Consider the following 22,454-nt stretch of genomic DNA (forward strand, 5'->3'; position numbering starts at 1 on the left):
TTTGGTTTTTCGAGACAGGGTTTCTCTGTGGCTTTGGAGCCTGTCCTGGAACTAGCTCTGTAGACCAGGCTGGTCTCGAACTCACAGAGATCCGCTTGCCTCTGCCTCCCGAGTATAGTTTAAGCTTTTGTAATGTTTCTTTATTGGTGTGGGTGCCCTTGTATTTGGGACACAGATGTTCAGAATTGGGACTTCATCTTGATGAATTTTTCCTTTAATGAATATGAAATCTCCTTCTCAATATTTTTTATTAATTTTAGTTTGAAGTTCATTTTGTTAGATATTAGGCTAGCTACACCAGCTTGTTTCTTAGGTCCATATGGCTATAATATGGTCAAAGAACTATAGGAAATTAGGATTGTAAAAATTAAAAGAGGCATGGAGAACATTCTCATCAAATACAGAATACCAATAAAGAGGCAGACACTGTGCGTGTGTGTGTGTGTGTGTGTGTGTGTGTGTGTGTTTATGTGTGTGTAAAGTAAATAGAAACTCTGGAGTGAAAATAAACAAGAGCTAAAAATAAAAATCCCAAAAAGGTGTTGGTGAAGAATTGGACTGGCAGAAGAATGAACCAATGAATTTTCAGATAGAAGATTAAAAATTACAAAATTCAAAGAACAAAGAGGGGAAAGGAATAACAAATGCACAGAGTCTCAAAGAAACATGGAATGCCACTAACGCACCAATATATACACAATGGGAATAAGAGGAAGATAAGAAAAGAACAGCAAAAAAATTATTCTCCAAGAAGACAAATTTGATGAAAAACATTGCTCTCCCCATCTCAGCAGCTCAACAAACTCAGCAGAGTAAGACAAGGAAATCATTATTCAGATATGTCATAATAAAAGTACTGAAAGATAAACACAAAGAGGAAAGTTTGAAAGCAGCAAAAATATGATTTGTGACATACAAGTGAACTCAAATGTGGTTAGCTTTTCATGTTCATAAATAACCAAAAACCAAAGGTAGTGGTGGTGATGGGGGAGACATTCTAACTGCTGAGAGAAAACAATGCTCACTCCTACCAGCACCTCTTGGTGTATACCTCTTTAATTTAGACCATCCATTGCTAGGGGAGGGGAGTTGTAAAATAGGACTGCCACTTTGGAAAATAGAATGAGAACTCCCCTAAGGGTTAGACAGAGACCTACCCTATATCCTAAGTATTACACCACTATACATATAATTAAGAGAAATGAAAATACATGCCCACACACATAAATACTTATGAAGGCATTATACACTGTAGCCAAAAACAGTGCAATGCCTATACATTTAGATATAAAACACATGCTATAGCAATACTGTGAGTATCATCCATCAGTAAAGAGGAAGGAAGCACTGACCCAGGCTTCCACTGCATGGTGAACTTTGAAAGCATCACCCTAAGTGAAAAGGGCCTATTAAAAAAAGACAGCATAACAAGGCAAAGATGTGGCTCAGCATCAATGTGCTTGCCTAGCATGGGCAAAGCCCTCTGTCCAGCCCCTAGTACTACAAAACAAAACAAAATCAAACAAATTTAGGTCTATATGATATGAACTATCCCCCCAAAAGAAACTCACATGATCAGAAAATACATGAGTGTCATAGGCTGGGAAGAGAAACCAACAGGGTTGCCTGCTAACGGGCTTGAGATCTAGTTCAAGAGTGATGAAGCCGGGCGGTGGTGGCGCACGCCTTTAATCCCAGCACTTGGGAGGCAGAGGCAGGTGGATCTCTGTGAGTTTGAGACCAGCCTGGTCTACAGAGCTAGTTCCAGGATAGGCTCCAAAGCCACAGAGAAACCGTGTCTCGAAAAACCCAAAAAAAAAAAAAAAAAGAGTGATGAAATATTCTTTTTTTTTTTCAAGACAGGGTTTCTCTGTGGTTTTGGAGCCTGTCCTGGAACTAGCTCTGTAGACCAGGCTGCTCTCAAACTCACAGAGATCTGCCTGCTTCTGCCTCCCAAGTGCTGGGATTAAAGGCATGCGCCACCACCGCCTGGCGTGATGAAATATTCTAAAAGTAGGTGTCGGATCCGGGAGATGGCTCAGAGAGCAAGATGCTTGCTGCACATGCATGAGGACCTGAGTTTGGATCCCCAGCACCCATGTAAACACAGATGCAGTATTGTGTGTCCATGATCCCAGGGTTCCTATGACCAGATGGAAGGCAGAGACAAGAGAATCCCCAGAAGCTCATGGGCCAGTTAATCTGGCATACACAATGACAAGCAAAAAGAAACCCAACTTCTCTGACCTCCATACATGGACCATAGCAATCAGGCACTAGCATTATCACACAGAAACACACATATACATATATGTACACATAAATGCACAAAAACACAAGGACCACAATCAGATACTAGCACTATTAAACACACAGAAATACACAAAGGATAGGAGACACTGCTGACTCAACTCTATGGCTATATTAAGAACTGCAGAATTACACATTTTACAAGCGTGACTTCTGTAATGTACATCATATCTCAACAAACCTGTCATTAACAGAAGAAATTAAACACTCGGGGTTCTTGTTTGTTTCTGTTTTTTTATTTTGCAGATGATCAAGAAATTTCACAGCCAAGTTATAAAGAAGGAGCTGGGGTGGATATGTACTTTGTTGTTAACTGTCAGCTCTTCCTTTCCTCCTGGGAGGACACTGTAGAGACCCGTTGCTAATTCTTAAATGGACCGATGCTAATTTCTCACTCACAGTCATCTCTGGGATTAAGTCTGTTTAGAGAAGGATTTTATACCCTATGGTAAGAGCTTTCTAACTTTCTTCATACTTGAATGGAAGTTTTATTTCTAAGAATCTTTCCTCAGGCCACATTCAAGAGTAAACACTTAGCTTGTTACCCACGCCACTTTAAGCCATGGCTTTCCTTAGTGGAGAGGCACAGGTCATTTGAGAGGGAATTTTTTTCTTAAAGAAGTTTGTTTGCACTTTTGCTTCCTGTCTCAGGAGGGACTATGGTCTCTTCTTTAAAGATGATGAGAAGGGGGACTGGGGAGATGGCTCCATCAGTAAGGTCCTCATGCCTGCCTCGAAAGCATGAGGACTCTGTTCGGATCCCCAGTAACCACATAAAAGCCTGACATCATGGCGTGTGCCTGTAACCCCAGTGCTGGCAGGCCGTGGAGACAAGCAGATTCCACTGACTCCAGGTTCAAAATACACACAGTGGAGGAAGACCACATGTGCATACACAGGCACCCTGACCCATGGCCTGCACAAACACACCCACAGGCACAGGTATGTCTACCTGTATGCATGCATACAAGCATATGCATGGATTTCACACACATACAATTTTTTAAATAAAGCAGCAGGCTGATAGAGATGAAGTGTGGGCAAAGTCACATGTCAGAAGTGCCAGAATCTAAGAAAACCTGTGTTCTTTGCTCGGCATCAGACTGCCTTCTGGGGGGTTTCAATTTTGTGTAGGATGCATCTTTATGGTCCTTCACAGCTTTGGTACGAGCTCACAGTCATCTCTGGCTCGAACTGCTTGGATAATTAAAAATCAAAGGTGTCTTTCAAGCGCAGCACACAGTACTCCCTAGCCGCAGGCCCCATTTTTTCTGTTTACTCTTACTTGGCTAGTATTCATTCATCAACAGTTTAGGTATGTACCAAGTGCCCAGCCTGTGTTGTTCTAGGCCATCTAAAACACAATTGTACCGATTATTCAGGTGTGAGAACATTACCCTTCTGATGAAGGATAAGAGGGGAGGCTGCCTTGTTTCTTTCCCTCTAGCTAGAGAGCAAGGATGAAGTAGCCCAGAATAGAACCTGCTCACAACAATGCTGGGTTCATGCAGACACACGGGCATAGCTGGGCCATCTTGCTTGACCTTGAGCTTTATGAAGGAAAGAACTATGTCCTGTGCATGCCCAACACAGATCCTGGCCTGGGGCAGATGTTTAAGCCATCTGACCAAATGATTCATTAACTCCACTAAACCAGTCCACTGAAAAAACAATTTGGACGAGTCCCTCCATTGCTCCCATGCCTTCATTTATTCACTTATGAAACAAGAAAAAAAAAAAGGAGTACCCATCCCATAGGACAATGTTGAGAGCTCTTGAAGCAATAAAACGTGCATACTAAGCATCTGGTATGGCCACTGAGTGTGGCGGTACAGGTCTGTAACCTTTGCTCTTGGGAAAATCAGAAGTTCAGGGTCATCCACGGATACATAGCAAGTTCAAGGACAGCCTGGGCTATCTGAGACATTGTCTCAAAATAAAAATACACTGGGGTTGTTATTCTTATTATGATTTATGTTGGGAGAGGTAAGAAGCCGATAGTGACGTTCCATCTCTTCTTCTCTCTTTTGTTTTCCTCCCAGCAGTGATAAGATTGAATCCAGAGCTTATGTATGCTGGGCAAGCACTCTGCCACTGACCTACATCCCCAGTCTGTTCCTCATGACCTTTGTGACCTGGTTTCTATCTACTGAAACAGAACCGAAGGACACATGGTACAGCTAGGTAGATCACACTCTGCTCTGTCGTAGGAACCCCAGTCCTAGACCCTGAGGATCTAGGGGTGCACATCTAGTCCTCCTTCCCCCGCCTAGCTTGGTCAGCTGGTTGCCACTTTTTAACCCTCTCAGAAAAGAGAGGGGAAGTCTGTTTTGAAAACATTAATGTTTGGCTTAAAAGGTCATCCCCAGAATGAGGCCAGCCATGCCCCAGCCAGTCAGTGGGGCATCCACCGTTAGACTCTGATCCTCTAACTAGAAGTATGTTTGTGTGTTCATGTGTGTACCCACATGTTTGGAGAAGTTCCATCCAATCAAGAGAAACGGGTCTTCTAACAGATCTGCTGTTGCCAAAGGGAGTTCACTGGATCCTGGCTAGGACTTTGTCTGCAAACCCAAGCTCCTCATGGCTTTCCAAAGAGACTCCTTGGGCACAAAAGCTCTCAAAAGGAGACTAGAGCCCTAGAGCAAACCATGGCCAGCCATGTTGTTTAATCACATTTACCAGGATCTTCAAAGACATACAGTACCCCATATGGGACTGAGCCAAATGGCTGCTGTGTGTTCATGACTGGTCAGGACACCCTGTTGGGCACCTCTTCCTCTTCATGGAGGGAAAGAGCTGTACCCACAGCTGTAGATAGACGTTTCTGTCCTACCTGGTCCCACCTCCACTCAGTCCCAAAGAAGCACATAGAGACTTATATTAATTATAAACTGTTTGACCTATTGGCTCAGGCTTATTATTAACTAGCTCTTAACTACTTAAATTAATTCATAATTCTTACCTATATTTATCCATTTGGCTTGGTATCTTTTCTCAGTAAGGCATTCTCATCTTGCTTCCTCTGTATCTGGCTGGTGACTGCCTGTCTGCCATTACTCTTCCCAGAATTCTCCTAGACTGGTTGCCCCACCTATACTTTCTGCCTGGCTATTGTCCAATCAATTTTTTTATTAAACCAGTACAAGTGACAAATCTTTATAGTGTAGTATTTTTACAGTTTATTAACAGTATTATCCCAAGCTTTTCTTTTCAAAACAAGAACCCTGAATCTATTCTCCTTTGTTTAGCTTTTTTTCTGATCATTATCCATAACATCTTGTAACCAACATGCTAAACAAAGACAAAAATTCATAATCCATTTTTTGGAATTTGGTCACAGTTATCTAGGCTACTTCCTGCTGATTGGGGGTGCTGATAGTCAAAAAATTTAGGATTATGGTCAAATCCTGACTGAAATATTCTGTAAGGCTGAATCATCTCAGTCAGCAGTCTTGAAGCTGTTCTGAATGTAGAACTCAGAGGAAATCACAACAGAGGCACTCTGAAGCATTGGATCATCTGGGCTGTCTGTTCCCATTGGCGATTTTTCAGGGGGGGGTCTTCCTTGATCAAACCTTATTTTTCTTAACACAGAATGAATCCACAGCCTCTCATTTCCTGTGGAAACAAAAACAAAACCTGTTCTCCAAAGTGACATATCTTTGGACTTAAATTTTGAAGTCAAGACTTATTCAAAATATTTAGGTTGGATTAATCCAACAGCATTAGTAATCAAATATCTTTTAGCAGCTGTTGTTCCTCCAGCAGTCAAACAATTCAAAGACAACACGATAACATACAGTATCCAGATTATCTGTGTATTTTCCATCTTTACATGGCTTTTATTTTTAACTCTATTTATTTTATTTTTACTTTTAAATCTTGGTTTTTTTGAGTCAGGGTTTCTCTGTGTATCTTTGGCTGTCCTGGAACTCATTCTGTAGATGAGACTGGCCTAGAACTCACAGAGATTCACCTGCCTCTGCCTCCCAAGTGCTGGGATTAAAGGCGTGCACTGCCATGCCTGACTACTCTATTACTTGTTTTAAGGACTTTCTCTATCCTTTTTCCTTTCTATCCCAAGCCTATATATATATTTTTTTTTGGTTTTTTCGAGACAGGGTTTCTCTGTGGTTTTGGAGCCTGTCCTGGAACTAGCTCTTGTAGACCAGGTTGGTCTCGAACTCACAAAGATCCGCCTGCCTCTGCCTCCCGAGTGCTGGGATTAAAGGCGTGCGCCACCACCGTCCGGCTCCAAGCCTATATTTTTTAAACGCACTGTAAACCCTAGAGGGTTTTCCCTGAATTTGTCTTTACTATATATCTCTATCTTTTTCTGACCACATGAGTCTTTAATCCGCTAAACTGCATGGCTAGGATTAAAGCTGAGGCTTTAGCAGCTGGCTCCTTCCAATTCTTTAGCTGTGTGAGAGTCTAGCTTCATGATGGGGGTACTGGCAGGAGCCAGATTTATTGCCACAGCTCTGTTGAGTTTCTATGTCCAAGCCACCACCAAGAAGCCTGATGCTGGTTGCTCATAAACACCACTTAAGTGTTAGGTGGCAGAGCCTCTTAAAGAGCTGCAAAGTTTTTACCACTAATGCTGAGTCAGAAAGCCTCTCTTAAAGGAGCCACAACCTCTGCTTGCTGCCAGCAAACAGAGCCTACCAGAGAGAAGACAGTTACCAAGAAGCTGCACTTGACTCTGTTCTTGTCTATCTAGAATTTTTTTTAAACTTTTTCAGGCTTTATGTGGAAATTCTTGCCAAATGTTTGGGTGCCATTTGTAGATGAAAGTTTTTTTTTTCCAGCCTGGTTAAGCAGTTATTCAGTCCTAAAGAAACACACAGAAGCTTATATTAATTATAAACTGTTTGGCCTTTTAGCTCAGTCTTATTATTAACTAGGTTTTACAACTTAAATTAACCCAGAGTTCTTGTCTATGTTTAGTCACATGGCTTGGTACCTTTTCTCAATAAGACATTCTCATCTTGATTCCATGGTTTCCAGGAAACAGAGTTGCAGGGACTGATGCATTTCCTTCCACCCCTACTCCCAGCACCCATGCTTTGGTCCAAAGAAAACAAGTTTGATTACCATTCCCAACAGGCTACCTCATGATAGGCAACCTATGCAGTCACACAGAGCCTATACACTTGATCACAATATTCTGCTTTGGGTTCTATGAAATCCTTTTTCCCCCTCTTTTCCAAACCTTTTTTTTTTTTTTGAGACCAGGACTTGCTGTATAGTGCTGTGGAATAATCTTTTCGTGATGATGTATCTTCGCCAAGGTACCTTCTGAGTGGGTTAATAAAAAGCTAAATGGCCATTAGCTAGGCAGGAGACATAGGTAGGAGAGTCACACAGAGAACTCTTGGGAGATGGGCAGAGTCACCAGCAGGCACACAGGGAACAAGAAATACTAGAGGACAGGTAAAAGCCACAAGTCATGTGGCAACACATAGATTGATAGAAGTTGGTTAACTTTAGTTGTAAGAGCTAGTTAGTAACAAGACTAAGCTATTGGCCAAGCCATTAATAATATGTCTTCATGTCATGATTTGGGAGCTGGCTGGCAGGACAGGAAAAAAAAAATCACCTACAGTATAGCACAGGCTATCCTCAAAACTCTTAATCCTCTATGCTCACACCACCATACCTCTCTGGAAACCCTCAATTTCAGTGACTAGGAAGATGGCTCAGCCAATAAAGGTTTGCCATGCAAGCAGAATGACCTGAATCTGCTCCCCAGAGCCCATGTGAAAAAGTTCAGTGTGATGGACTACATTTGTTATCCCAGCACCGGGGAAGGTAGACAGAGCAAGCTCCGGGGGTTTCCTACCCAACTGGCCTTGCATAATTAGTGAGACCCTGCCTCAAAAAATAAGGTGGATAGCACCTGAGATGTGATAATCGATATTGACCTCTGACAGGTGTGTGTGTTCATGTGCATGCACATGCACACAAGCATCACACACACGCTGAAAGAAAAGAAGAGGGAAGGAGAGAGAAGAAGTGGAGGCCACCTAAATTTTATCCTTGCCACTTTTGAACCAGGGATCCAGCAAGTTCAGTTTGCATTAGGTAGAATTCCCACCTCTTGTTTTTGCTCATACTGGGTCTGGCTCTATCTCCATAAGCCTCTCTCTTTCCTTCCTGTCTCTAAGTCCATCTATTTATTTATTATCTTTAGTGTCTCAAGGTTTCTCTGTGTAGCCCTGGCTGTCCTGAAACTCCCTATGTAGACCAGGCTGGCCTTGAACTCAGAGACCCACTTGCCTCTACCTCCCAAAGGCTGGAATTAAAGGCGTGCACCCCCATGCCAGGCACTAAGTCCTTTTCTTTGCTTCTCTAGTTCAAATTCCTGACAGTGAAACAGTTTTTGTTTTAAACCACAAAGCAGAGAACATTCTATGAAGCTCTTTGCTGTCCAGATGCAGCTGAATAGTGACGGTCAATGGTTGGCCTGGTAAAACCGCTGCTGGCGTAAGAGTTGTTGCATTCCGTGCAAGGCTAAGTGTGGTGACAGAGGCCTTCTACCCCAAGTCCTAAGCAATTATCGTCTGGTGTCATATTCCTGGAAGAAGAGTGGGAGCTCTTTGCCCTGCCTTTGGAGACGCAATGACTTCTGGGTGTCTGTGTGTGTCAGGGTTCAATCTCAAGCCGCTTTCCTAGCCTTGGCCAGCTTTTTTGGAGGAAGGTAGCCACTCGCTCAGGCACACCTTGCCTACTCCTTCTGGTCTGTAGGATGAACAAGCCTAGGAACCTGGCTGGACAGCAACAGAGAGCTGATTGCCTGTCCTGTCTCTCAGAGCCCATTCAGGGACCTCAGGCCCATTTTCATTTCTGAGTAATGTCCTCTTTAGCTTTATTTAACATTAATGTGGATGGGTGGGTAATGGGGAGGGGGAGGCGTGGGTGCGTGTACCACAGCATGTGGAGGTCAGAGGGCAGCCTTATGAAGCTGGTCCTCTCCTTCCACCCTCACGTGAGCTCCAGGAATTGAACTCCCGTGGCCGAACTTACTCAGCAAGCACCTTAACCCCTGAGTCATCTTGCTGGCCCCATTTCTTGGTGATTTATAAAGAAAGAAGACTTGGGCTGGCAAGATGGCTCAGTGAGTAAGAGCACTTGCTGTGTGGCTGCTCATGCACCTGAGTGTGAATCCCTAGGACTGGTGTAAAAAAGTCAGGCGTGGCTGCACACACCTGTGACCCCGACATTAGGGGTTGGAGACAGGTAGATGCTGGGAGCACACCGGCCAGCTAGCCTAGTCTAAATTGGGAGCTTCCAGTTCTGTGAGAGTGAGAGGCTCTATTTCAAGGATATAAGACAGGATGTGATAGAGAAAGATACCTGATATCTTCTACCCTCTAAAAGTGTGGATGCACACTCACATGTGTGTAACACACACATATAAAACCATACACATATACCAACACACACAATAGAATAAAGGCTTGCTCAAGTCAAGGTTATGAGTGCTGAGAAGTTCAAGGCCGGGGGCTATGTCTAGTGCAGGCCTTCCTGCACAGGGCATCAGATCAAGAAGACATAAAACTCGTTTATATCTGTCCTCTAACAAAGCTGCCGTTCCCTTTGGATTAGGCCCCACCCTGATTACCTCATTTTTTTTTTAATCACCACCCAAAATTCCTATCTCCAAACACCATCATTGAATTAATTATGTTTACTTCCTTAACACCTCACAATAGGGATTAAATTTCACCATGAGTTTCAGTGGGAACAGTCACACCATAGCACCAAGTGAGGTATCAGTCTGGATAAGTGATTGATAATCTCAGATTGATCCTTGGGTTGCTTCTGAAGGTGAGGGAGCTGAGTTCCTGGTCCATGTTCTTCTGCAGAGCCATGCTTGGGCATCCTACCAGCATCGTGAGCTGGAGCAGCCTTGATGGGAGGAAGTCTATAGGGTAGGCCTTAGGTCTCGGGACCTAGGCAGGCTGGTGCTCTGCAGAAGGCATGACCGCGAGGGTCACGAGGGTCACCAGGCCCTTCTAAGCTGAGCGGCTGGGCTAGCCGAAGCCATTGCCACAGGCAGACCCTTGGGCATACAATCTGCTGTGACTCCTGGCTTGAGTTTTTATCGCCTCCCTGACTTTGTTCACCTTGATCGCCTTAGCTTTTCGGTTTATGCTTTCCATTTGTTAGTGTTTCTAACCCCCGCTCCCGCACTACAGAACTACAGAATGCAGTATGGACTAATGCATATGTAGGAATTAAGTCAACTACACTTTGAAGGCAGCTGTGGGAAACAAGAACAGAACTGCTCCACAAATGCCGCAGCTGTAGGATGCCCGCACAGTCGGGCAAGGGGTAGGCTGGAGGGTTCCTCTCCTCTGCTAGCCCATCTTGTGACACGCTGCTCCCATACACACCTCCGGGCCAAAATATATGAGCAGAGGTCGCCAAGCACACTTTGAAATCTCTGCAGCCTCCCTTGAGACTGGGCTGAGCTGACTCCAGGGGAAATCTGGGAACAGAAACTCTGGCTGAAACTGGTTTTATGGATCCACCAGCAGGAGCATGTTAGTGTAGTAGCAGTCCACAAGGCCTGGGGACTGGGAGGAGCCACACTGCTGGGAAGGCTGGGTGGGAGGGAGGGGAGAGGAGTGGAGGAAGGAGGCTCAGACACCCCTTGGAAAGGGTGGGGCGTGCTGGCACAGTGGCCCCTGGAGTGGGTTAGGTGCTCCATCTAGGTTTGAGGGGACCAGGGAACCAAGACTTCTCAGAGAAATACTTAAACACCTCACAGCACTGAGGCTATTTTCAGTCTTCAACAAAGATGACGTTTTACTCCTGGACCAGCTAGCTGTGCCCTCTGCCCTTCTCTTCTGGCCTTCCAAACCTCTCTCTTCTGTGCTGTCTTCTGTGAAGCAGAGGAATGAGGATCTCTCTTCACTTCTTACTGCTTTGTGGTTGCGGGCTTGCCAACCTCCTTATAGATAATGCGAGCAGGTTGAAGCCCTCTCCTCCCTCCCAAAGAGGAAGCTGTGTCTCAATGGGAGGCAGTAGCATGCCCCCCGGGCTTCTTGTCACACTGAATGGCAGAGTCACACCCAGAGCTACGAGGCCTGTGCTCTTTGCACAGAGCCAGCAGGCTGGCGCAAGGGAGGACAGTGCACCTGGCATCCATCTGGCGCTCCTTGGAGCGGGGCACGGGTGGGTCCTGCTGGAGGACTGGGCTCACGTTGCATGCTGTCTTGTTGGCAGTGGAATCTGGTGTGTGAGGATGACTGGAAGACACCCCTCACCACCTCCCTGTTCTTCGTAGGCGTTCTCTGCGGTTCCTTCGTGTCTGGGCAGCTGTCAGACAGGTAAGGACTCTGGATGGGGAACAATGAGGCGGAGCTCCTTATCAGTCCACAGCCTGTCTTGACGCAAGGCCAAATTCATGGGCTTTTTACACAGACAAGGGTCCTCGAGTGGATAACAGGAGAAGCGTGGCATTTGGGAGGCTGGGGTCTGAGGAGAGGATTAAAAGTTTAATGTCAACCTGAACTCTATATCAAGACCCTGTCTAACTAAGTAAATCTTTCCCAGATAAACCTAGTGTGCAACCTTGACTGTAGCACCCCTACATAACAAGACCTGCCCTATCTAACTACTACAAACTAGCTAAGTAAATAAATAAGTCTTTCACAGATGGTACTAACACGTAACCCTCACCTCCGCATCCTGCCAAGACTTCTGTCACACTCCCAATCTGAACTCACAGGGCTTTGACCATCTTTGATCAAAGTATCGACCCCAACAGAAAGCAGGGCCCTTGTGCCACAAGCCCCTTTGCAGACCAGGATGCTGGTATTATCATTGCCCCTGACTCTGCCCCCAGCTCTTGACAGGGCAGGGGTAGGTGACATGTCACTGCTGCACAAACAGCTAGAAGCTAGAGTAAAGCCAAGTCCTGTCAGATAGGCACTCTCTGAGGCTGGGAATGGAGCCATGGCTGGGCCTGCAGCCATAGAACTGACCCAGACTGGCTTTTGGTCACCAGAGCCTGCAGGCTTCACAGGGACAAGATTGCATTATCCCGAGTTGTGTCCTGCCTGCCCTATATGTTCTCTTGTGGCCACAGCAGGTGGGAGTGTTTAATAGCGGTGCTGGACAGCGCTTCCTGGGAATCTGCCCCCACCACCAGCTTTAAGGCCCAGAGGGAATGGGGCAGAGAAGCTCCACCCTGCCCACTGGTCACTACCGGAATAAAACATTAAAGCTTAAACCAACCAGTGACACAGCAGACATGGCTGAGAATGACATCGTCCCAGAAAGCAAAGGTTTGCAGCTGTAGAGACACATCGACATACCTGGGCAACTGCATAACACCCCAAGGCTCAAACTGCCTTGCAGACAAATAATATTTGGAAGACATCAGGTGCTGGCATGAGTGTGGGTGCTCCTTGACTTTCTGTAAGCCCTGTCCTAATAAACCCACCCTAAACCAAAGAGATTAGATCAGAAAAAAAAAAAAAAACTCTTTACACGCCTAATATGACATGCTAGCTCGGCAAACAGCCAGATGTCTGTCAGGAGTGTAGCTCACTGTCACTGCTCAGCACGGAGAGAGAGGCTCCCAGGCCGCATCCCTGTCCAGCAGGGAGAGTGGGGAAAATATGAGTACAGAATTCCAAGCAGGGATTCTAAGTAAATGCAGAGCACTTCCCACCATTGCAAAATCACGAAGTCCTAGGTTGAACCACTGTGAATCAAGGATTGTCATTTTTCAAGCTCGCTGGGTGGTTCCAAGTGCAGCCAAGGTTAAGAAGCAGCAGCCCCTGAGGGGGTTTCTAAAGACACAGAATTCCCATGGGGATGATAAAAGTATCTGCAATCTTATCCACTTCTCACAAATGGTGTGGCAGTTTTGACCAGTGCTGCCTCTTTCTTTCTCTCTCTCTTTCTCTCTTTCACTTTCTCTCTTTCTCTCTCTCTTTCTTTCTTTCTTTCTTTCTTTCTTTCTTCTTCTCCCTCCTTCCTTCCTTCCTTCCTTTTTTTTTTAAGACAGGCTCAGGATGGTCAAGGATGGCCTCAAAACCACTGTATAGTCAATGGTGGCCTTGGGCTTCTGATCCTCCTGCTCAACCTCTCAGGCGCTGGAATTACAGCTTATGCACCATTCTGGGGACCAAAGCCCAGAGCTTCATTCAGCTAAGCAAGCACTCTGTCCACTGAGTCAGACCCTAGCCCTCCCATGCCTCCTTCTAAAGATCAGATTTGCCCATGTGGTCATCACAGAAGATGCCCGTTTCCTCCAGAGGCAAGACTTGGCACCCCAAAAGGTAGTTCCCAGGCAGGTGGATGCTGGAGGCCTCTCCAGGGAGGAAGCTAACAGGATGTCAAAGGGAAAAGAAAATATCTCAGTCTTGAGACAAGACAGACCCTATGGTGAAGTTAGGCTTGGTGTTACAACACACCCTGAGTTACGCTGTTGTGTTGTGTTCTATAGGTTTGGCAGGAGGAAAGTCCTCTTTGCGACCATGGCTGTGCAGACTGGATTCAGCTTCGTGCAGATTTTCTCCACCAGCTGGGAGATGTTCACTGTGTTATTCATCATTGTGGGCATGGGCCAGATCTCCAACTACGTGGTGGCCTTCATACTAGGTAGGAATGACTTTCGAGACTTGGTGTCCCTTCTTTCCACCCTGTGTAGTTCTGGGCAGGAGGGAGCTACTGAGTGTGAGTCCAAAGTGTCCTCAACTTTAGATACATGTGTATATCTAAGGGGGGAGGCTGCAGCTATGGACACCTCAAGCCAGTCACAGCCTGGCAGGGGCTCAGAGGGGGCCATCTGTACTGGACTAAAACCAAGAGCTGGAGCTGGGAAGAAGTAGCCACACATCAGTAGACACATCCTCAGGAGCAAGGGGCTTGGAACAGGAGATCCTGGGGTGGGGGAGATAGCAAGGATGTGAAGTCCTTGATCTGGGATATAAAGGCATAAGGCTGGTGGCCTACGAAGGGACTTAGGGGGGTTGATAAGGCGTATATGCAGTGGGAGAGTCACTTGCTCAGTGTCAAGAATTTGTCCCACCTGGGCAGATATGCTGTGGCCTAGATCTGAGTTCACGCCCTGAGCAGATGAGCATTGCACAGGACGGCTGCACCTCTCTGATAACAGTTCTCCTGTCAGAGGGAAGACCAGGCTGAGAGGGCGGGCAAGCCATCAGTTTCTAGGCCCTAGGGAGGTTCTGGGGAAAAGTGAGGTGAACTTCACGGAAACCATTCAGGGCTGTTCTCAAAAGTGTGAGCCCCACCACCAATATGCTCTCTGATCCCCCCATCAGGATGAGAGGAAATGAGAGTCACCCCAAGCGCGATGAACATCAAGTCCTACAGTCTTTAGAACAACCATGCTAGCCGACCCCAAATTACCCCAGTTTGTCCCTATTGTCCCAGCACAATTATTGATTGTGTCTCTTCAATAGTACTAGTGCCTTTCTTGCACCTGGCTATGTGGCTCTGATTGCTCTCTGGAACCTGTGACTCACTGGCCTTGGCAATGGTGTGTTCTATTAGCCAAAGACACGCACACCCTCTGTCAGGCTGCCAGGGTGGAATTGTCCAAATTCCATTCCTTTAATTATTGATGAAGGGCTTCTAGCCACAGGCCCAGCCTCATGTCTGAAGAGGGAGACACACGAGGAGGCAGAGCAGGCAGGAACCACATGTTCCCAGCAGGTGGCCCTCTATTGAGCAAGCCCTGGCATGAAGAGAGCTGTTCTCTGCGGGACCAGGGGTGGAACAGGAATTTTTCCGAGGTCATCTGTGAGGCCGCACACATGTTTTCAGGAAGCAGAGATGGGTGAAGGCTAAGTTTTAGGACAGCCTGGGCCATGTAGCAAGACCAAAGCTCATAAAAGCAAAACAAAACTCACCATTAAGAAAAATTGCATTCTGTAGAGAGCGGAGAAGTTTGTGCTGATGGAAGAGCTGCCAACAGTGACTGGCGTGGCCCTGGGGGAGACCTGAAGGTCACTCTGGGCAGAAGGACGAATCCAGAGCAGCCCAGGCTGGGATCGAGAAGGGGTCTATGCAAAGCAGTCACCCTTCTGATGCACCTGGCTGAGAGAGAGAGAGAGAGAGAGAGAGAGAGAGAGAGAGAGAGAGAGCGCACAAAAGTGTGAGCACCGGCGTGTGGGCAGGTGGGAGGCTGAGGGAAACACCAGGAGTCTTTCACAATTGCTCTCCATCTATTTCTTAATGTAATGTTTATTTTGTGTATGGAAGGGGTGCACGTGTGCCTTAGCTCATGCGTGAAGGGCAGAGAACAGCTCAATGAGGTTCATTTTCTCCTTTCTTCATGTGGGTCCCTTGGCTTCACCTCAGATTGTCACGAGCCAACCAGCTGACCATTCACCTTATCTTTGGACATAAGATCTTACACTGAGCCTGGAACTCTCAGGCTAAATGGGCTGGTCAGCCCACCCCAGGGATCCTCCCGTCTCTGCCTCACCTGTGCTGAGATTTCAAGCATGTTTCACAGTGCTCAGCTCTTTTAGGTGGGTCCTAGGGATTTGAACTCACTTTCTTATTTTTGCATGGCAAGGACTTTATCTACTGGCTCAGCCTCCCAGGACCCCAACCCCAGCTGTTCAAGACTCACAGAACAAGACCTGCTCCTCCAGACAAACAGGGGCTCCCGCTCTGAGAGCCTTTTCTGTGAGAATAGGGCAGTGCCACAGCTCTGGCCTTCCCGCTACCCACTTGGCCATGGTCTCACGTGCAGGGTAGAGAAGGAGGAGAGGGCCAGGTCAAGGGTAGGTTGGAGCTGAGGTGTGTCAAATCAACAACCAATAGAGGGCTCCCTGTCGACTTGGGTCCACACCCCTCATGCTAGCAGGCCCTACAGGAAACTGCTAACAGTAAGTAGGTCCTGAGATAACATTTGTACTAAGACCTCAGGTCTGAAAGCCTGTGAGTGTCACTGAAAACTGATCTGTCTCAAAACAGGCGGAGTTCCCAGTCAGTTCCTGAAAGGGAGAACTTGGTGGAAGGACAGACTCCGTGGCTGCTGGTTTTCCTGCAGCGCTGCAGCGCCCTCTGGTGTGTCAGGACTAAAATTGCTACATTCCAAGGGCATTTGTTGGGGTTTTTCCAAGAAGCCAGATTTGACCCCAACAGATTTTCATTTAAGAAATTCTGTTTGTGCCTGCACTTTATCCTCCATACTCTGGGGAAGAATCTAGATGCTTGGGATGGTAAAAGTTCAGGTTGGAAATCAATCTTTGCATTGATTGCAGAGGCTGAATTCTTCCCAAAGCTGTACGGAGTCTCCTTCTGGGCTGCACTTAACTCTCCCCAGGCTTGCCAGAGTCTTAGGTTATACAAAAGGCCAGCCAAACTCTCCAAAGCAACACAGAATGTGGAGGAAGTGGGACTCAAGATCAGAGTCAATGACTTCCCGCACCCCAGCTTCCCCCCAGACTCCATGTCATTCTCAGGTACAGCACCATAACCTGCCCACAGACTTCTGGGTAAAATGGCAGCAGCACCCTCCTTCATCGTCTATAAAGAACTGCTTCTCTGTTTTCTACGGGAAAACCTAACCACCTCCTGTCTCGACTGATTCATCAGTATTTTCCAGGGCTTCTAACACCAACACCCAACCACTACCCCACCCCCACCCCTGCTATCCCACGCTAGGACAGTTCTTTAGACATGCTTAAAGCTTGCCTCCTCTGGTCCCCATATTTCCCTTCAGTAAGGGTAAAACTGATGGCGACTTCTACAGCTTTGACTCACAGGAATCTCAGATTTCTTTGAAATTGGACTACGCCAGTTATATAACTTTTATCGGCCTTGATATTTTTATTACCTCTTAATGTATTTATCTTTGTGATACTGAGGATCAAGCCACGGGTCTCTTGAATACACTGTATAGTTGATGTACACACCAGTCCTTAAATGCTTTTAACTTGAAATGTAACTTTGACTTGTTATTTGAATGGAATGACGTAGCCAAATACCAGACTGGCTTAGCTCAAAAACCAAAATTTTATTTTCTGCATCATGACAGCATGGCATGAGGCCCCTGGTCACATTGTGTCATTTGTCAGGAAGCAGAGAAAGATGAACACCTGTGTCTAGTGCGCCTCTCTCTCTCTCTCTCTCTCTCTCTCTCTCTCTCTCTCTCTCTTTCTGTCTCTCTTTCTCTCTGTCTCTCTCTCCAGCTGTGCACCCTATCCCATACCTGACACCATCCACGTTTAGGGTGGATCTTTCCTCCTCAGTTAACCCAATCTCAGTTAACACCCTCACAGTTATACCCAGAGACTTGTCGCCTAGGTGATCCTAGAGCCCATCATGTTGACAAGCGATATTTTAACCATCTCTGGGGGATTTAGCATAGAGGAACCCACATTCTCCCCACATTGTGACATAGGGCACACCCTCTCAGCCCATCCTAGCAGATGCACATTTCCCAGGCTTGTTTCCTGAGCTTGAATCGGCTGCAGGCCTCAGCCGCGTTGAGGTGCGTGTCCTGCTGCCTCCTCGTGACGTGTGCCTAGTGGTTCCTGGAGCTGGCTGACAACGATATGATGTAAAATCCTCCTGGGTGGAGGAGCCACTGAGTGGGCACAATCTCCCAGGGCTGGTCATGGTCTCAGCAGGGCCAGGACACACTCTTTGACTTGGACTAAGGTTTCTGCTCTCGAGAGACACTGAGAAGCCAGGCTTTGCCTACAATCATGAGTCAATGGGGGGTGGGGGGCAGAGTAGGAGGACGGGGATCTGATGAGCAGAGCTGGAAATCATTTCTGCCACAGGTCTTTATTCTGGGTGAGAACACAGAGAGTTTATTACATCTGCCTACTTGAGGCCCTCTCCTGATGTTCCCTAGAGAGAACTGCTTGGTTATTAGCCAGTTTAATGATCAGACTGTGAGTGACATCCACGGTCTCGTTCATCTCCCCTGTGTCTCCACTAGCATCCCAGCTGAAGGATTGGTCCATAAGACCATGGGTTTGAGCAGGCAATTTTCCTCCTGAAGGCTTGACATATGTAGGTTAATAAATATCGTCAACATGACTACATCATTGTAGTTCATTTCTTTGCTATGAGTTTAGGGATTTTGTTCGAGTGTATACATGCATGTGTGACGTTCATGTGTATGTGTGGTACCCCTGTGTGTGCATGTGTGGAAACCAGAAGTTAAAGTCATATGTCTTCCGCTATACTCTCTCACTAAATCTGGAACTTACCCATTTCAGCTACGCCAACTGGCCAGGAAGCTCTCAGGATCTTCCTGTTTCCATCCCCAAGTGCTAGAGTTACAGACGTGTGCTGCCATGTCTGGTTTTCATATGGGCTCTGGGGATTTGAATTCAGGTCCTTATGATTGACTGACCACCACTTTACCCACAGAGCCCCCAACCTATTTGTTTGTGGGGTTGGTTTTTTGTTTGTTTGTTTGTTTGTTTGTTTGTCTTTGAGACTTGGTTTCATGTAGCTCAAGCTGGCATTGAACTCAGTGTATGCAGCCAAAGAACTCCTGAGCCATCCCCCTTATATTTGCTGAGCGCTGGGATCTTAAGTGTGGAGCTGTCACATCCAGTTTGCATCACTGTCACAGATACTTGAATGTAGACAAGTGGCTTTAACTCCTTATGCCTCAGCTGAATATTTGCAGGGCCAGAGTCAGAGAGATCGTTATGTAAGCAGTTAGCCTGGAATGGGGCTTAGAGACGTGCTCAGAAAAGCGATGGCTGTGAAGATGATGGTGGTGACAATGGTGACAACGATGGTAATGATAATAATGTGGTGGTGATAATGACCCTGCTGATGGTGGTAATAATATGATAATGATAAGTGATAATGACTGATGATGGTGGTGATCGTGTATGTCTTGGTTACTGTTCTGCAGCGGTGATCTCACACCCTGACGGAAAGCATCTGAGGGAAGAAAGGGTTTGGTTCAGCTTATAGTTCCGGACGGGCTAGAGTCTATCAAGGTGGGGAAGGAGTGGCAGCAGGAGCATGGGGCTGACATTTTCTCCCCACATAAACATGGAGAGAAAAAGAAGTGGATTCGGGCTATAAAACCCCACATTCTACCCTTAGATGTACTTCCTTCAGCAAGGCTCCACCTCCCAAAGGCTCCATCACCTTCCCCAATAGCGCCAGCAGCTGAGACTAAGTGTTCAAACACACACGCCTATGGGGAACATTTCTCACTCAAATGACAGCAATGCATAAGGAAGGGAGAGACCCCAAAAGCTACAGAGCATTAGGACTAATAAGGAGTTGTTTGTACCGTCCACCTTGATCCACAGGCTGGCATGTCCTTACCTGCTACCTGGAGCATAGCTAACTCACCCTGTATCTGTTAGCATCTGCTCTACGACCCTGTCCCAATGCTACCATTTATCTACCTGGAGCATAGCTAACTCACCCTGTGTCTGTTAGCATCTGCTCTACGACCCTGTCCCAATGCTACCATTTATCTACTGACCTCACACACAAATCAGAGTCTCACTTAGTCCTCTGTGCTTTTCTTTCCCATGATCAGATTCTCTGCTTCTAGATTTCTGCTTAGGAAGAACACACGCATGCGTGTGTGCGCGCGCACACACACACACACACCCCACATACCCATTCATTATCACATCATAATCCCAGCCAAAGACAGCCAGGCTATGGTAGAATGTGTTCATTCATAAATTAAGGAAAGATCTGGAAATGATACTCAAGAAGGTCAAAGTAACCAGACACCACCCTAGGGAAAGAGTCTGCAGGCAGTGGGATGGCCCTGGGGTTAGAAGTCTGGTCTGCAAAAAAAACTATGGAAATTGGGAGACACCCAGCAGGAGACTATGAAGTTCAAGGTCAGCCTGACCGTTCTCAAGAAACTGAAAGAAAGATCAGAAGGAAACCACAGAGGGGTGTGACTCCCTTTTTCTAGGACCATGTCCCATGCAGCGGTGCTGCCCACATTTGGGAGGGGTGTTCCTAGCTCAGCTAACCCAATCCAGAAATTCAAGCATGCTCATAAAGTTTTGTTTTCTGGGTGAGTCTAGATTTTTCAATTGGGCAATCAATATTACTAGTGTGGGCAGGCCCTACACAAAAGGCCAAGCTCTTGCCCTTGGCCATATCTCTGTCCTTAGGTCAGAGGGCCCAGAGTGGATAGAATTCCAGTGTGCTAGAATCCTGACCCGAGCCATAAGGCCATCTCTGAAGACCCGCTGCTAGTGACCTGCTGTGTACTTGCTGCACGGGACAGAAACCAGCTGCCAACACGTCCTTCCCCAGCACTGCAACTGCACGCGCCCTTGAGCCTTTGCTCTGGTCACTGGGTGTGTGTCCAGTGCCGGGGCGGCCACTGCAGGGACAGCAGAACAGCTCCTTCCCTGCCGTCCCATCAGCAAGCATTGTCTGCCTGGGGAGCATCGGCTCCAGTGCTGACCGCCAGCCCTGGAAAGATCCAGAAGCAGCTGGCTTCTGGGTGTCATGTCCAAGGGTTCAAGAACAGGAGTGCGTCCTGACAGCCGGAAGTGCCACTGTTGTCTCTAGGCCAGTGTCTGTTCGCAGTTGTGGACAAGCATCCCACACCCTGACTCCACACAGTGTCTCAAAAGAGCCACTTCTTGTCTCCTGGACAGGACCGTCTGTCTGTGTCTCCCAGACACAGACACAGAATAAAACTGGCCTCTTACTCTGAAGATGCAGCATTCTCAGAAGGCATTGGTAGGGCCCTTGTCATGCGTCCATGGGTTCAATCCCGAGTAATGGAAAGAAACCCTATCTCAAAAAGCAAACGCTGAAGAGAGTGGAAACGCTAACTCTGCCCCCTTGTTTTGAACAGGAACTGAAATTCTGAGCAAGTCAGTTCGAATTATCTTCTCCACATTGGGAGTCTGCACATTTTTTGCAATCGGCTACATGGTGCTGCCTCTGTTTGCGTACTTCATCCGAGACTGGAGGATGCTGCTGCTGGCACTGACGCTTCCTGGGGTGCTGTGTGTCCCCCTGTGGTGGTGAGTACAGCCACCTTTTCAAGTCAGCCTTCCGCTGTGGCAGGCGGACCCAGAGATGAGCCCACTGCCCACCCAGCTGCATCTGCATGCTTGCTCCCATGCCCCCACACCTTCAGCACCCTGCATCTCTGTGAGTGGGCGCATGCACTGTACAAAACCTGGTTCTTGGGAATGCCAGCTTTCTTCCAGATGCTTCCCACTCCAGTCCCATGCCCATTTTCTTATTGTTAGTGGTGCTGGTACTGTTGGGCAATGTTTTAAACTCTGTCCCCAGTTTTGGGCCCCTTCCCTTTCTTTAGAAATCCTTTTTCTCCCTTCAACCACAGTTCAGATGGTCCCAGTTACCCATGAACTCCACGTACATGATGCAAAGAACAGAACCAGAAAATAGTGCCCCGTTTTTCTTCTTATTTCCCAAACAATACACTCCAGCCACTCTCACACTGTGTTTGCATTTTATTAGGTGTTGAGAGGCTGATGGCGGGTAGCTCAAAAGCAGAATGCCCAAGGCCTATCTCCAGCAAGCTCCTCACAAATGGAATGATACACATTGTGTTGGATATTATAAGTAATCCAGAGATACATGCATACAAAATGTGCATAGATTATATATAAATCTTATACCTATTTTATTTGAAGTTGCTTTGTTTTGCTGTGCTGGGATGGAATTTAAGGTTGTGTGCATGCCAGCAAACATTCTTCTACTGAGCTACACTCTAATCCCAATTTGTTTTAGATGAGACCCTGCTATGTTGAGCTCCTGGCCAAGTGGTCCTCCCACCTCAGCTTCCTGAGTAGCTAGTGTACAGGCACACAAACCACTGTGCCTGGCTATGCCATTTGATGTAAGAGGGTAGAACATGAAAGAATTTGGGGGTCTGTCAGGGATCCTGGGATCAGTTCTACAGCAACCAAGGAGCATGCAACTGTTCTTCATAATTAGTATCTAAGGTGTACTTGTTACATATATGTGCTTTGTCCTAAAAATGATAATTATTTTTCAGCAGAATTTCCTGTATTCTAGGCTTGCCCCGGACTCCTCGATATGAGCCAAGGGTGGCCTTTTTTCCTTCTGCCTCTACCTCCCAAGTGCTAGGTTAACAAGTGTTTGCCACTACAAACAGTTCATGTAGCACTGAA

General features: G+C 46.7%; 1 protein-coding gene across 1 annotated transcript in view; it reads left to right on the forward strand.

Moving 5' to 3' along the window:
- Positions 1–22,454, forward strand: part of LOC101985696 (solute carrier family 22 member 4) — a 65,114-nt gene that overhangs the window by 17,864 nt on the left and 24,796 nt on the right. The window contains exons 2-4 of the mRNA XM_005350083.3: positions 11,551–11,654; positions 13,784–13,938; positions 21,143–21,314. Coding sequence (XP_005350140.1) covers positions 11,551–11,654; positions 13,784–13,938; positions 21,143–21,314 — 431 coding nt within the window. The remainder of the gene's footprint in view (positions 1–11,550; positions 11,655–13,783; positions 13,939–21,142; positions 21,315–22,454) is intronic.

Source organism: Microtus ochrogaster, chromosome 7 (genome assembly GCF_000317375.1).
Source record: "Microtus ochrogaster isolate Prairie Vole_2 chromosome 7, MicOch1.0, whole genome shotgun sequence".
In the NCBI taxonomy this organism is placed as follows: domain Eukaryota; kingdom Metazoa; phylum Chordata; class Mammalia; order Rodentia; family Cricetidae; genus Microtus; species Microtus ochrogaster.